This window comes from Eupeodes corollae, chromosome 1 (assembly GCF_945859685.1).
Source record: "Eupeodes corollae chromosome 1, idEupCoro1.1, whole genome shotgun sequence".
NCBI classification, from domain to species: domain Eukaryota; kingdom Metazoa; phylum Arthropoda; class Insecta; order Diptera; family Syrphidae; genus Eupeodes; species Eupeodes corollae.
Genome location: NC_079147.1, coordinates 96,882,575 through 96,897,737, shown reverse-complemented (window position 1 = coordinate 96,897,737; position 15,163 = coordinate 96,882,575). Strand labels below are relative to the sequence as shown.

Sequence of the window (15,163 nt, the reverse complement as noted above, 5' to 3'; positions counted from 1 at the left end):
AAAATACTATTTTCAAAAAAAAGTTCATATTCAGGTTAGCCAGCTAAACCCCCCTTTTTGCCTCGATTGCGAGTGTCAACTATCAACTGACAGTTCAAGATTTTACTATCAAATTATAGTTTTTCTAACTATTTTGATGCTTTTTGTTCAAATCCGACTTCAAAATCAATCTATCCCTAAAGGTTTTTGAGATCAAATCTTAATGAGAAAAAAAAACTTTATATCAGGATTTTTAAGGTTATGTAAGATACTAAATTTATGTTGATTTTCCAAGTCTACAAAACTTTACTTCACTTTTCCATTCCCTTTCCATTAGTTATAAACTTTTTGAAATACATTACAAATGTAAAAATAATGTTGAAAACCGTTTTTTCAGAATTTGAACACATGTAGCTAAAATCGGAGTTTGCATTTGGAATTAGCACTTAAAATTTACTCTTTATTAAATGTTAAGGCTCATTGGAAAAGTTGTTGCAAGCAGAGCTATATTTGATATCTGTCAAATTGTACAGGCTGGGATGCGACGCTCACTGATAACTTCACAACTCGTCTGTTGATTTGTCTTGCTAAAAAGTTTGTAAGTTTTCGTGTTGGGTCAAAAAACTTGTTAGTTGAATTATTCTTCAAAATTTAAAAATTACTAACAACATTTTTCGATGTTCAAATGGTAGGCATGTGCATTCAATAGGACACAAGCGTCCACAGGTTTTTCTCAAAACCCACCTCTGTCTATTTCTATTCTCACCGCCCTGCGGTGAACATCGGGTGCCTATTACCTTATCTGGAGATTGGGTTCTAACCCAAGTGGAAACTTGTTGGGTGGCGTCTACAGTTCCAGTAAGGTTGAACTACTTAGTGAACACATTATAGGGCTTCTTCGACTTATTTGGAGCCCAGGCCTTTATCCAGGCGGTTTATCCGGCTCCCTGTCCTTGGAGTTATACTAAGGATCTGGTCCTCCAGGTTGGGGGTTGTGCCATCGGGGTGACTTCCTGGCCACGTAAAAATACCAACAAGCCTCGGATACGGACGGATTCACTGTTGAAAACCCACGCAAACGAAACAACGACAACGAACTTCGGATATGTACGTGGAATGTTAGGTCCTTTAACAGACCTCGTGCAGCCGAACAATTAGCGGAAGCCCTAAACTGCTGCAAGGCAGATATTAGCGCCATCCAAGAAGTGCGATGAAATGGACTTGGCAATGGAATTAGACTCAGGCAAAAAGTCTTGAGTTTCAACAGTGTGAGCGAGCGCATCACGACAATGCGCATCAAGGCTAAATTCGCCAACATAAGCCTAATATGCCCCAACAGAGGAAAAAGATGAAGACACCAAAGACATATTCTTCGAGCTCTTGGACAAGACATATGAGCATTGCCCTGGCTATGACATTAAAATTGTCTTAGAAGATTTTAATGCCAAGCTATTAAGAGAAGACATCTTTGGTGGCATAATCGGAAGATACAGCCTGCACGACACCACCTTCGACATTGGATTCAGGCTGATCGATTTCGCTGCGGGGCGAGACGTTCTGGTAGCTAGCACGCAGTTCACGCATCTTAATATCCACAAGGGGACATGGAAATCTTCTGATCAATCAACCGTCAACCAGATTGACCACATTGCGATCGACGCACGACACTTCTCCAGTATACAGGATATCCGAACATTCCAAGGGGCCAACATTGACTGGGACCACTACCTCGATATCCCGATCCAAGAAAAAACAAGGAAGTACTGTTTTGGAAGATTCGACGTTAGACGGCTACAATCACAAGAAACTGCCATGTCCATTTCCGATCGAGTCTCTAATAACCTCTTAAGGAGTTCTATGCTGCCTGCATTAAGCATTGAAAACCAGTGACAACATTGCCTTGCAGCTATCAGCGATGCTGCCTCTGAAGTGCTAGGATTCACACGGCCACCACAGCGAAACCCCTGGTTTGACCACGAATGCCGGGAAGCGCACGCAGCGAAAAACAGGCATACAAAACGGCGCTGCATATAAGGACCAGAGATGCTCGCGAGCTCTACGAGCAGTAGAGGAGACAGGAACATAGGCTTCTTAGATGGAAAAAAAGAGAGCATGAGAAGCGCGCGATCTAGTAGATAGACGGATGTCACAACAGGAGTGAGATTCGTAAATTTTACCGAAAGGTAAACAAAATCTCCCAAGGGTACCAGCCACGAACCGAAGCCTGTAAAGACGATCAGGGGAACATCGTAGTAGAACCGCAGTCAATACTGAGAATATGGAAAGACAACTTCCCCAAATTATATGCGGGCGGTGACGAACCAAATTCCGCTGTAAGGCAGATAGAACAACTCAACCTCGGCGACGCAGATCAACAATTCCGCCTACCCGGCCTTGACGAAGTGAAGATAGCTATATCTAAACTTAAGTCAAACAAAGCTGCTGGAGCTGACGGCATCGCTGCCGAACTATTCAAAGCAGCAGGCGATGACTTGGTAGGGAGCATGCACCAACTCATCTGCCCGATGAGTGGAATCTCAGCATAGTGTGCCTGATACATAAGAAAGGAGACCCTCTATACTGCGCCAACTACAGAGGCATCCGTCTCCTTAACATTGCATATAATATCCGCTCTGCGTGTATTATGTGAACGTCTGAAGCCGTTCGTCAACAACCTGATTGGTTCATATCAGTGTGGCTTGTGACCAGGAAAGTCCACTATCGACCAAATATTCACACTACGGCAGATCTTGAAAAAAACCCAGGAGCTTCAATTCGATACCCACCACCTCTTTATCGCGTATGACAGCATCTATATTAAAGAGCTCTACAGAGCAATGTCTAGTTTTGGCATCCCTGTTAAACTTATCCGTCCTTACAGAATGACGATGGAGAATGCACGCTGCTCTATCAAGGTCGGAAAAGATCTCACCGATGCATTTGATGTCAAAAAAGGTTTTAGAAAAGGCGATGCACTGTCATGCGACTTCTTCAACATCGTTCTGGAAAGAATTGTGCAAAACTCAACCGTCAACACTAGAGGCATAATCTTCCAAAGATCCATCCAATTACTCAGATACGCAGATGATATTGACATAATTGGAAGATCAAAGCGTGATGTCAGTGGAGCGTTTTTGAGCATTGCGACGGAAACGAAGAAGATGGGTTTACTGGTCAATGAGGGCAAGACCAAGTATATGCTGTCATCAAAAACGGACATTGAACAACGACGTATTGGACAAAACGTCACCATGGACAGCTATAACTTTGAGGTTGTTAAGGACTTTGTCTACCTAGGCAACGCTATTAACACTGACAACGACACAAGCGCTGAAATCTAGCTAGCTAGGGACCGAGCTGGCTGGAGACGCATGTTGGTTGAGACCCAGGTCCGCCCCGGACTGGAGCACCACCTTAAGTAAGTAAGTACGTTACAACATTTTTCGTATAAAGAAATATGCGGTTGAAAATGTAGATTTGTTTAATAGAATTTTAGTGGAAAACAAATTTTTACCAATTTTAGTAGCATTTCTTAAATTTTAACAAATTGGATGAATGAAATTAATTTAAGAGTTATCAAGAATCGAGAATCAATTTTTAACAAGTTTGCGTACTATTTTTTGTTTGATTTTATTTTGTGTATGAATAAACAGACCTTTGGATTTGTACTACTGAATATCGAAAACAATATTTTCTGTGAAATAAAATAAGTTTAAAGCCAATATTTTTAATTTTTGAAAAGCTATTTGAGTCGAAAGTAAATTTTTACCAAGTTTTAGTATTGTTTTTTTTTTTTTAAGTTTTTAATTTTGTTTTTAAAAAAACTATCCATTAGATTTTTCTCAACATGTTAATGAATGTTGAAAACAATATTTTTTAAAAGATAAAAGTAGTTGAAAGTCATAATATCAAATTTTTGAAAAGATATTTGAGTCGAAATTCAATTTTTACCAACTTTAAGTGATGTTTTTTTTTTAGGTTTTTATTTTTTATACAAAAAACTGTCAACTCGATTTTTCTCAAAATTTTACCACATATCAAAAACATTAGTTTTCGTTGCACAAAATTGTTTCGGAGATAAAATCATATTTCTTAAAATCTTTTATTTCGACTTAAGGGACCTTGAAACGTCGAGAAATGTCAAAATTCTCAATTTGACAAATCGGGCCCATTACAATAACTTATTATGGGAAGTAAATAAAGTCACTGTTTGATGTTCTTTGATCCGGGGCGGAGGTGTGATTGGACCTTACTTCTTTGAAAACGACTATGGAACGACATACACCGTCAATTAAGAGCGTTATGGTCATATGATAACCAACATTTTTGCCTGCTATTGAACAACAACTCGACCGAATATGGCTTTATTGCAAGAGAAATATCCTGGTCGATACAGTATAAGTTTTGAATTCAAGGGAATTCCTATGAAAATTTAATAAAATGTCGATGAATGTCTTCGAAATATCAAATGCAAATCTATCATTGCTTTTTTGAAAAAAGTTTAAGCGAGTAAAAAAGAAACAAAGACCGAATAACATAAGAAAATCATAACTTTAGTAACAAAAGAAGCAAGACCGATAAACAGTACTTGTCAAATTGAACATTTATTGTATCCGGTTGGTCATTATTTTGGTCAAAAAAGTGTCAAAAGCATTTGCCATCGATATGTAACTAATTTTTGAACTTTTTCAACTTTTCTTCATAACTACCTCTAGCTACAAATATTTCTTAATTGTTTAGACTTGTTTTAAAGTATGACGATGAAGCATTTTCCACTTAATTTTAAACTAAAAGCAAAAACAAAATCAAAGCTTGCAAACAAATCAAATCACTCTTAACTCAAAATTCTCGTGTTTTCTAAATCAATTATGTTTTCCCTTGTTTTTTCTTGTTCTGTCGAATGAGGAATGATAATATACAAAGTGATAGTTTTCCAAAGCAAATATTATTTCCAAAAGCTCAATTATTTAAACAAAAATATACACTATGCAATCCAAAAGCAATGTTAATCAACAACAAACGAAAAATAAATAAAATAAAAAGAACTCAACAACATGCTACGAGTACGAAAAGGAGTTAGTAATTTAGTTTTTTTTTTAAGTTGTTTTACAAATCTAAAATAGGTATTTTTACATTAAAATACACATCTTACCTTAACATTTTAGTTGATTAATACCACAGTGAAATAATAAGAAAACATAAAAAGACAATAATGACAACAGTTTGTTTTGTTTTTACATAATGATCATGCAAATTATTATAGCAAATCATCTTTTCACATCGAACTTGCAGCATAATCATATACCAAACTTTAACGTTTTCTCTCCGGATTTTTGCTTTGTTTTTGTTTTTGTTCATTATTTAAATTATAAATTAATTTACTTTACAGAATTTTGTTTATATATTATTATTTGTTTGAATCAAGTTTAAATTATTAATTTGAGAAAATTAAGTGCTACATGTATGTAGAACTTTTGAAATATTTCATAAATTATTTAAGGAAATATTTATTTGGAAAATTATGCAAAAAAAGTTTTGCTTTTGATAAATATATATTTTTTTTTGTTTAAATAATTTTCAATTAATTGTTTTTATACACAAAATATACAACAATAAAACTGCATAGCAAAACTTCTACACACATAACATTTAGATTTTCGTTAGATTATATATAAGAAAAAATAAAATATTTTTATTTTTGTATTTTAATTAAATTTAATATTTAATATTAAATGCAGTTTAAGACGTTAGCAGTTTATCTATATGTATTTTAAATTATTATTATTATTAAGTTTTTTTTTGCAGTTTTTACGGTTGTGTTTCAAAGAAAACAAATTTAGAAAATCAAATGACCTGATATATCACTGGCAAGTAATAGATGATGCTGTTGCGATAGATGTGCTTGATGAGCCTTCTTCTTCTTACCAGTGGAATTTGAAGGCGCTTTAAGCGCTGTTTCATCGGGTTTATCATCCGAATGGAACACAACGGTCCATCGATCTAGGCGAATTTCTTCGGCTTCAATGACATCGCGTAGTAAATTAAGGGGATCTTCACCGCCAGTGTAACCAGAGCCCCAGCAAAGGACCCGAGCTAAATCGTTTCCTAAACAAAAACAAAATACAAATAATTTCTTTTTCTAGGTTTTCCACATCAAGATTGCCAATCTTTATCTTATTTTTGTCGGTATTTTCTACAGTTTTTAGCTAGATTTATGTTTAAAATTACCTGTTCCTAGTGGTACAATAGCGCAAGGTGGACTTGAGCACTCCGAATCTTGACCAACATTGTCCAAACATTGCAATACCCAGCCAATAGTTCCATCACCTCCACAAACCAAAATTTTGTAGTGTTTGATTTGACGAAATACGTATAAGCTTTGTTTTGTTTAAAGGAGAAATCCATTTAAATGTCAAATCTAAGGAACATTGTATTTTGAAATACTTACCCTGGTAAAGGACCACCATTATCAAGATCGAATACTTGGTAAGGATTCAATAGTTTTCTAAAGCTCGATATCAATTCCAGACCTTGACATCCACCTGATTTAACATTGACAAACACAAGTAAGGGTCTTACATCAGATGGCACCATACTTGGTTCGATATTTGGAAGTAGTAATACAAGTAGTTTCTTATCCTCGATTACAGTTTCTCGAAGATTATAAAATGCACGAACCTTTTAAAAAACAACGAAAAAGATAAATCTAAAGTTTGTTCGAAGACATTAGAAGAAAACTTACAGCTTTTTGAGAATCCTCAAATGTCAACACAACCGAACCATATTCATAGTAAATTGGACCGATAGTCATGAATTTATTTTCTTCAGTTAAATATCTGCCCAGAATTTGTTCATAATTCCTTTGGGATAGACCTGGTGGTAAATTACCAACAAACAATGCAATATTTGGTCCATGTGGATCCTGTTTGTGTTGCATATAAAAGCGCATTAATTCCATTTGTCGTATTGAGTCATTTCCTAATTGTTTCATAATATCCCATGGACGTTCGTTCCATGAGAGAATTCTCTCAGAGACACCACGATCCAATAGCACTTCGGAACATCTTTAGGAATACAAAAATTTAGTATTTTATGATTTATCGTCTTTAAAGTTATCAATTACCTATAATCCTGAATTTGATTATCCTGTAAACCAAATTTATCAAGTGCATCACGGATCAAATCCTTAATGGTAGTTGAATTATCTACAGGAACACTAACGTATGGATCTTCGAGCGATGATTGCAATTTTCCAGGATAAACACGCACAAAACCATTGTCCTTATCATGAAACCGAAGATAGATAGCTGGTCGTTTGCCTTCAAGGTGTGTCAAACTTAAAACTGGTGAGGGATCAGCTAATGGTGTATCTTCATTTCCAGCTGCGGCATATAAATCGGTAAGGTAAAATGCCTAAAAAGAATTTGCAATGATATATTCCTTCCACTTTTCTTTAGTATAAGTTTATCCTTACACTTGGATCCCTAGTAATGTGAAATGCTCTCAATGAAGTCGTTAATAAATGTTGTAAAGTACATGTCCTAGCAATTGTAATGACACGGTAAAGCTGCCGTCTCAAGGAACTATTTCCATCGAACACTTTTATCATTTCTACATGAAAAAATTAAACAATATTAAGAGATGGTTTACTTTGAGGGAAAATTAGGAAAATATCATAAAACAACGCAAATGCTTTTTGTTTTAACTTTTCAATCAAACGTGCAAGATTATGTTCACGAGTATCATTACTGCGACTTGTACTTTAGCATTTACATGTTGTTGTTTGATGCATTTTTGAATCAATCCTCCGTCGAATAGAGTTATTGAGTAGTTCTTCCAAATACTTAAGCTGTGCTTCCAAGTAATTGACATGTGCTTATTACTCAACAAGTTCTTCCAATTACTTGACAAGTTATTTCAAATACCTGACAAGTTCTTCCAAGTACTTGACAAGTTCTGCCAAGTATTGACAAGTCCTTCCAAGTACTTGAAAAGTGCCTCCAAGTACTTGACATGTTCTTCCAAGTACTTGACTAGTCCTTCCAAGTGCTTGACAAGTCCTTCCAAGTACTTGACAAGTGCTTCCAAGAACTTGACAAGTTATTCCAAATACTTGACAAGTCATAACAAGTACTTGACAGCGCTTCCAAGTACATATTCAGTCCTTCCAAGCACATGACTAGTCCTTCCAAGTACTTTACAAGACCTTCCAAGTACTTAACAAGTCCTTCCAAGTACTTTACAAGTCCTCCCAAGTACTTGAAAAGTCCTTCCAAGTACTTGAAAAGTCCTTCCAAGTACTTGACAAGTCCTTCCAAGTACATGACAAGCCCTTCCGGGTACTTGACAAGTGCTTCCAAGTACTTGACAAGTCCTTCGAAGTTCTTGACAAGTGCTTCCAAGTACTTGACAAGTCCTTCGAAGTTCTTGACAAGTGCTTCCAAGTACTTGACAAGTCCTTCGAAGTTCTTGACAAGTGCTTCCAAGAACTTGACAAGTCCTTTCAAGTACTTGACAAGTGCTTCCAAGAACTTGACAAGTTCTTCCAAGTACTTTACAAGCTATTGCAATTACTAGACAAGTGCTTCCATGTACTCCTTGAAAATTTCTTGAATGTCTTCTAATGATCATGTTAGCAGATCGTATTATAACCAGATTTTGTAGCAACGATATGTATTTTTTTTCTTCTAATCCTTACCTAAATCCCGTTCTTCTCTTTCTTTCTCTTTCTTTTCTTTATCCTTGTCAGATTTGTGCGTTTGGGAGTCAGCACGATAATGAGTTGGTCCAACTCCACTTCCACCTCCAGTTGAACCACTTCCACTAGCTGCTTGATCAGATTTACAGAATGCTTCATCTTCCTTCGACTTAGGTGCGTCGCCACTACTAAACTCTTCAGATATACTTCGAGCTAAAATTGTTTTAATTACAAAAAATTATTATTATTTATATTATTTAAAAGAACCCAAAGCATATGCATAATACATATGATATATTATGTAAATGGTGTTAAGGTAGAAAATAATTTTAAAAAACAAATGCAATTTTTACAATTTTATGTACATTAATAATAGTTTTTTTTTTATAAATTTAAACAAAATTACAGTGCAATTCCTTTTTAGTTCCTTGAATTAACAAAATTGTAATTTATAATTTAGTTTTTATTATTGTAGGTAAGTATTAAATAAGAGAATAATAATTTTTGGAAGCTATAAACTACTTTCATTCACTTATCTATTTATAATAAAAGAATGGTAATTGATCTATAAACTTGTAATTTACGAAAATCAACGCATTGTGCTGCCTCTCACATAGATTGGTAGAAGTTTCTAAACATCTTGAAATTGTTTTCTTTTTTTAGAGAGCTACAACCTAGTAATTGTTACCCTTTCATAAACAGTGTACATTTTGTTTATTTAAATAAAAGAGAAGTTTTGATTATGGTTTGAGAGTGTTCTGACATTTCTGCTTCTGAAAGCGTCACAGAAGCAGAAATGTCAGAACAATACTTCCAAATTGTTGGAATTTACTTTGAGCAAAATAAATCTGCTCTTGAAGTTCATAAAAAGCTTTATCTTCTTAATCTGAAATGATGAAGCTTATTTTTGATTTAATTCAATTAACGCCGTTTATTTTTTCTTTTCCAGAACTAAACAATAGTAGATAGCTGCTATATTTGGATCATAATTCAGTTGTCATACAGTACATTTGCATTTTTTTAAAAATCATTGTGTTAAAACCCTAATTCTTTCCAGAAATAGGCATGTTAACTGACCCTTTTGCGAAGTAATACCTTTAGATTTTTTGAATATGTAATGTAAATAAAATATTCAAGTAATCATTGATGATATATGGCCAAATTTATAGGGAATGGTATACTGATCACATGGACTTTGTATTTTTTTTTTTTTTTTTTTATAATTAGCAAACACTAAAAGGGTTTTTTTATACCTTTAATATGCCAAAGACACAGTGTGAGCATTAGGAAAAGAGGGAAGGGTTGGATAGGAGGTGTCGGTGTACATTGGTTTTAAATTTCTGAACATTGCAATGAAAAGGAAAGATAGAGCGTGGCAAGGCGTTCCACATTCGCGTAGTACGGCTAAAAAAAGAATCTCTGTACTTCATAGTACGTCCGAAGTTGGGCTCAAGGGTAAACTGATGGGCATTCCTAGAAGCGCGGGTATTACGGTTAAATTGTTTAAGGGGAGGAATGCAACTGGCTATTTCACTAGAGCATAGTCCGTTAAAATAACGGTAAAAAAGGGTGAGGCAAGAAACCTTGCGTCGATGTTCGAGTGATGTAAACGAGTTGATGATGTTTATGTCACCAATCATTTTAAAAGCTCTTTTTTGAATACTGTCCAAGAGGCTTAAATAAGTTACTGGAGCACCAGCCCAAAGATGAGAGTTATATTCAAGTTTCGGACGTATATAGGTTTTATAGATTGTAGCCAGATCAGACGGAGAAAAAAATTTCTTGCAACGTCTCAAAAAACCTAGACATCTTGCGGCATTTTTGGCAACATCGCGTATGTGATCGCTCCACAAAAGGTGGTTGCTGATGCACATTCCGAGGATGTCAAGATTTTCTGTTTCGTTGATGCAAGTGCCACTCATAGATAGTGGCAAAGACGGTTTATTTCGCTTTAACGAAGCAAGACAGCATTGCGTTTTCGAAGCATTAAATTCCACACGATTATTTATTCCCCATTGTACAATGCTGTGTAGGTCGGAATTTAATGAGCTTATCATATTTTGCCGTTGCAGTTCCACATCCGAAGAGGAGGGTTGTGAGTCTGGAAACGAATATGAAAAGCTAAGAGTGCTATCGTCAGCGAAACAATGTATTGGATTAGAAGTAGCGGACAGGAGATCATTTATAAAAATGAGGAAGAGGGTCGGAGACAAAACGGAGCCCTGGGGCACACCAGCGTTTATTTTATGAGTTTCAGACTTGAATCCGTCCAGAACAACTTGTATTGAACGGTTCGAAAGAAAATTTCTAATCCAACGAAGAAGAGATTCGTCGATACCGAAAGCACGCATTTTCGATAAGAGAGCAAGATGCCAAACTTTATCAAATGCCTTTGAAATATCAAGTGCAATAATCTTACTTTCTCCAAAACGATGTAAAGATCTGTTCCACTGTTCGGTGAGATGAACCATGAGATCACCAGTGGACCTATTGCTACGAAAGCCGTATTGCCGGTCATTAAGAAGCTTCCGTTCCTCAAGATATTTCTTAAGCTGATAATTAATCAGCGTTTCCATGACCTTAGAAAGAAGGGACGTTAGTGCTATCGGTCGGTAATTTGTGGGAGAAGAAGATTCGCCTTTTTTTGGAATTGGCTGAACAAATGCAGTTTTCCAACTACTCGGAACGAGCCCAGAAGAATAGGATAGATGGAAAAGCTTACGCAGTGGTTTTGCTAGCGTGGAAGAACACCTCTTCAGAATAATAGCGGGGATACCATCTGGGCCAGCGGATTTATGAATGTTGAGATCTTTAAGAACTCTCGCCACAGTTCGAGTACGAAAAAAGATTGGTCCCATAGAATCATTTACGCGTTCAAGAACTGGAGGAGTCATGACACTATCTGGTAAGGTGGAATTTTCGGCGAACTGCCTTGCAAATAAGTTAGCTTTATCAATAGAGCTAACTAAAGGAGTGTCATTGACAACAAGCGTAGGAACCGAGGAAGAGGAAGAATTCCTCATGTTTTTTACAAATGACCAAAAATTCTTACTGCCTTTGGGACATTGCAGTATTTTTCGCCGTAATTTTTGGTCATGTAAAAATTTGGTTCTTCGAATATAGGCGTTGCAGGCCTTCCTGGCTTGCTTAAACTTTTTCCGGTTTTCCTCAGTTGGGTTGGCTTTAAAACACCGGAAGCTCACCTCTTTCTCTTTGATAACCTCTTTGCAGCTCGAATCGAACCATGATTTATCCTTGGGTTTAATACTTTTAACCCTATTCGGGATAAAAGTTTCCATTCCCAAATGAATCATACTAGAAATCATATCTGCACTGGAGTCTACGTCGCTATCGAGGAAGCATAGCGACCAGTTAAAGATCCTGAAAAAATTATTGAGACCGTCCCAGTTGGCTTTCTCGTACTGCCAGACGGTTCTCTTTGGAGCTCTTTCTTTAACTGGATTTGTTTGACACGAGAAATTAGCAGATATAACACTATGGTCCGATGTGCCTAGAGGCGTCAATACACTGATTGTGTACTTATCAGGATCAGAAGTGAGAAACAAGTCAAGGGTATTTTCTGCTCGGCCGTTAACGTCTGATATTCGAGTAGGCTCATTGACAAGCTGAGTAAGATGGTTAAACTCAGCAAAAATCTCAGCACACATTCCTTCGGGCGTTGTCTGGCCCGAATGGCGAAGCCACGAAGAATTGTGAACATTGAAATCGCCCGTAATAACGATTTCAGTGTGAGGATACAGGGAGACAATTCTTTGTATAGAGTCAGACAGAGCATCAAATTCCTGAGAAGTTGAAACTCTGCCCAGGTTTGGGCTCCGATAAAGAAAACAATAGTGAATGATGTGCTTATTCACGGAAAGTTTTAACCACATGAAATTAAAAAGGGAGTTGGTACAATGACCGTATTGTGGTAAAAGTTGATATGCAACATCATTCCTAATATATATGGCGAGACCATGGTGTGAGAAGAATAATGGCACTAAGCGATACCCATGAATAAAAAATTCAGCAGGATCGGAATCTTCACCTACTTGGGTTTCACTCAATGCCAAAACAGCTGGTCTGTTAGAATTGATATGGATGTATACAGACAGAAAATTCGATCTTAGCCCACGAACATTACTATAATCTACTCTAAAATAACCAGTCATTGCAATATAAAAAAATTTTAAAATCAAAACAAACGAACTTCTAAGTATATTACTGTATAAGATTATTTAAATGTCTTTACAATACAACCTCACTACTAGTGTTATGCCTTTAGTAGTGACGTTGAATTGGTCCGGACCCTGACAATCAAAACAGTAATCTACAATCCATTTGTTGTTGAATGAAACAACACATACACATCATTGAGCGAGCTTTCAAAAAGCTTAGCCCAATGCATGCACCTGCTGAGCCACTCAACTGTAAAGAAAAATGAAAGAAAGAGTGAAGGGAATGCACTTACTGTGTTCTGGTAGGTTTTTTTTTATTATTTAATTCTTTTTCCCTTTGTGTTGCTTTTTTTTTTTAATATGTAATGCTGTTGTTTTTCACTGTTTTTTTTTTGTATCATTATTATTTCTGTTGTTTTAGTTTAATTTATTATATTTTTTTTATCACTATTTTGTTTGTTTTGGTTTTATTTCAGTTTTTTTTTTGTTTCGTTTTTTTTAAAATAAATTAACATAACGAGACTGCGACGGGGACGGGGACGGGAGACAAGACAACAAATAATCGAAAAAAACGCAGAACACGACGAGTGCACATGAACCTCGCCACTGTTGCTACGAACTGTCGACTTGTATAACTTCTAACTTCGAGGTGGACATATATAAAAGAGATATGTCTTCTTTTGTTATTAATATCTTGATATAACTCACCACAAAAAGGAGACAATAAAAAAGTGATGGTGATTTTGGTAATTTTAACTAAATTGTTAAGACTTTAACAATAGGTTCCATTAAATTTTAAGCCATTGTTTTAAGGAAACGCTATTAAAAACATTGATTACGATTGTGAAAAATAAGCCACCAAAGCAAATAATTTTTTTTTTAGTTTGGTTATTGATAATCGGTATTACCCACTCGGGACTTAATCACTGGTTTAATAAAACAAATATTTATTCAATTTTATAATTTTACGTTGTTTTTAGCTGGACATAAATTTAGCCCGTTTTGCTATAAAAAAGAGTGTATTTTTAATTTTTTGTTTTTTTTTTTAAATATTCCTTTAATGATCTATATAAACAAAAAATAATTAGTCATGGCAAAAGGAAAATGGTGCTCAAAGGAAAAAGGAAGTCTGATCTTGAAAATGAAGTCAAAAGGGCGGACTGTAACAGACATTTCTAAGTTGTTAGAATGCTCCAGGAAGCTGGTTTATATTGTCCTTTGTCATTTTAAAAAGTTTGAAGTGATTGAAAACGTTTAACAAAGCCCCCGGGCCCGAAAGACAACTACAAATAAGATAGTATATTATTTATAGGTTATCGACCAAGGATCGAAGCGAACTTTCAACGAACAATGGAGTAAATGTTTCCTCAAGGACCATAAGACACCGATTAAATGAAAACAATCTACGTGGTTGCGTTGCTCATAGAAAACCCGTTTGTATCAAAAAAAATCTGAAATCTACGTTACAGTTTGTCAAAGCTCACCTAGACAAACCAATTAGTTTATGGAAAAACGTGTTCTAGAGCGATGAATCCAAATTCTGCCGGTTCGTATCGGATGGGAAAAAATATGTATGGCGTCCGAAAAACAGGGAATATGATCCAAGGTTCACCATTGAGACGGTGAAATATTGTGGAGGCAACGTTATGGTCTGGGCTGCTTTTTAATGGCACGGCCGGCGTTGGCCCCATCGTAAAAATTGACACCAAAATGGACCAGAACATGCACAGGATATCCCGTGGATCATATGATACTCTACGCAGAAGACAACTACCCTTAACACACTTCAAAGTTAGTGAAGTGTGCCTTAGAGGTGAATAAAATCGATGTTTTGAAGTGGCCAGCACAATCAACTGTACTTAACCCGATCGAGAATTTGTGGAATGATGTTGAACATCGCATTGAGAAAAAAAAACAAGCTGTTTAACACAATTATGGCAGGAGGTTTAAAATGCTTGGTATACAATTCCAAACCCAAGATGTGAGGCTTTGGTTGATAGTTTGCCAAGAAGAATTGCTTCTGTACTGCAAAATAAAGGATTTTCTACCAAATTCTAAGAAAATCTTAGAATTGATAACGGTACGTAATATTTTATCAAGAAACTGTTGAATGTGCTAAATTTGTGTCCAATCGAAAAATTGATGTTTCTACATTCCATACTTTTTTCTTCTTACAGATGTTAAACATATTTGATGAAGTACTATGAAAACATAGTGCTATGTATATGTAATGTAAATAAAATTTACCTAATTTCATAATAAGAAAAGAAATTGAAAATTAAATGGTTTTTACTTTCTTTAACAAGTG

General features: G+C 35.7%; 1 protein-coding gene across 4 annotated transcripts in view; it reads right to left on the bottom strand.

Moving 5' to 3' along the window:
- LOC129942687 (diacylglycerol kinase theta) overlaps positions 1–15,163 on the bottom strand; it is an 89,863-nt gene that overhangs the window by 17,169 nt on the left and 57,531 nt on the right. For 3 of the 4 annotated variants that reach the window (XM_056051730.1, XM_056051729.1, XM_056051731.1), the window contains 7 exons: positions 8,678–8,890; positions 7,454–7,590; positions 7,103–7,392; positions 6,722–7,043; positions 6,428–6,657; positions 6,208–6,356; positions 5,905–6,084 (listed from right to left, as the gene is read on the bottom strand). In XM_056051730.1, the coding sequence (XP_055907705.1) occupies positions 5,905–6,084; positions 6,208–6,356; positions 6,428–6,657; positions 6,722–7,043; positions 7,103–7,392; positions 7,454–7,590; positions 8,678–8,890 (1,521 nt within the window). Of the gene's footprint in view, positions 1–5,832; positions 6,085–6,207; positions 6,357–6,427; positions 6,658–6,721; positions 7,044–7,102; positions 7,393–7,453; positions 7,591–8,677; positions 8,891–15,163 lie in introns of all 4 variants that reach the window. The other variant, XM_056051728.1, reaches the window with a different exon arrangement.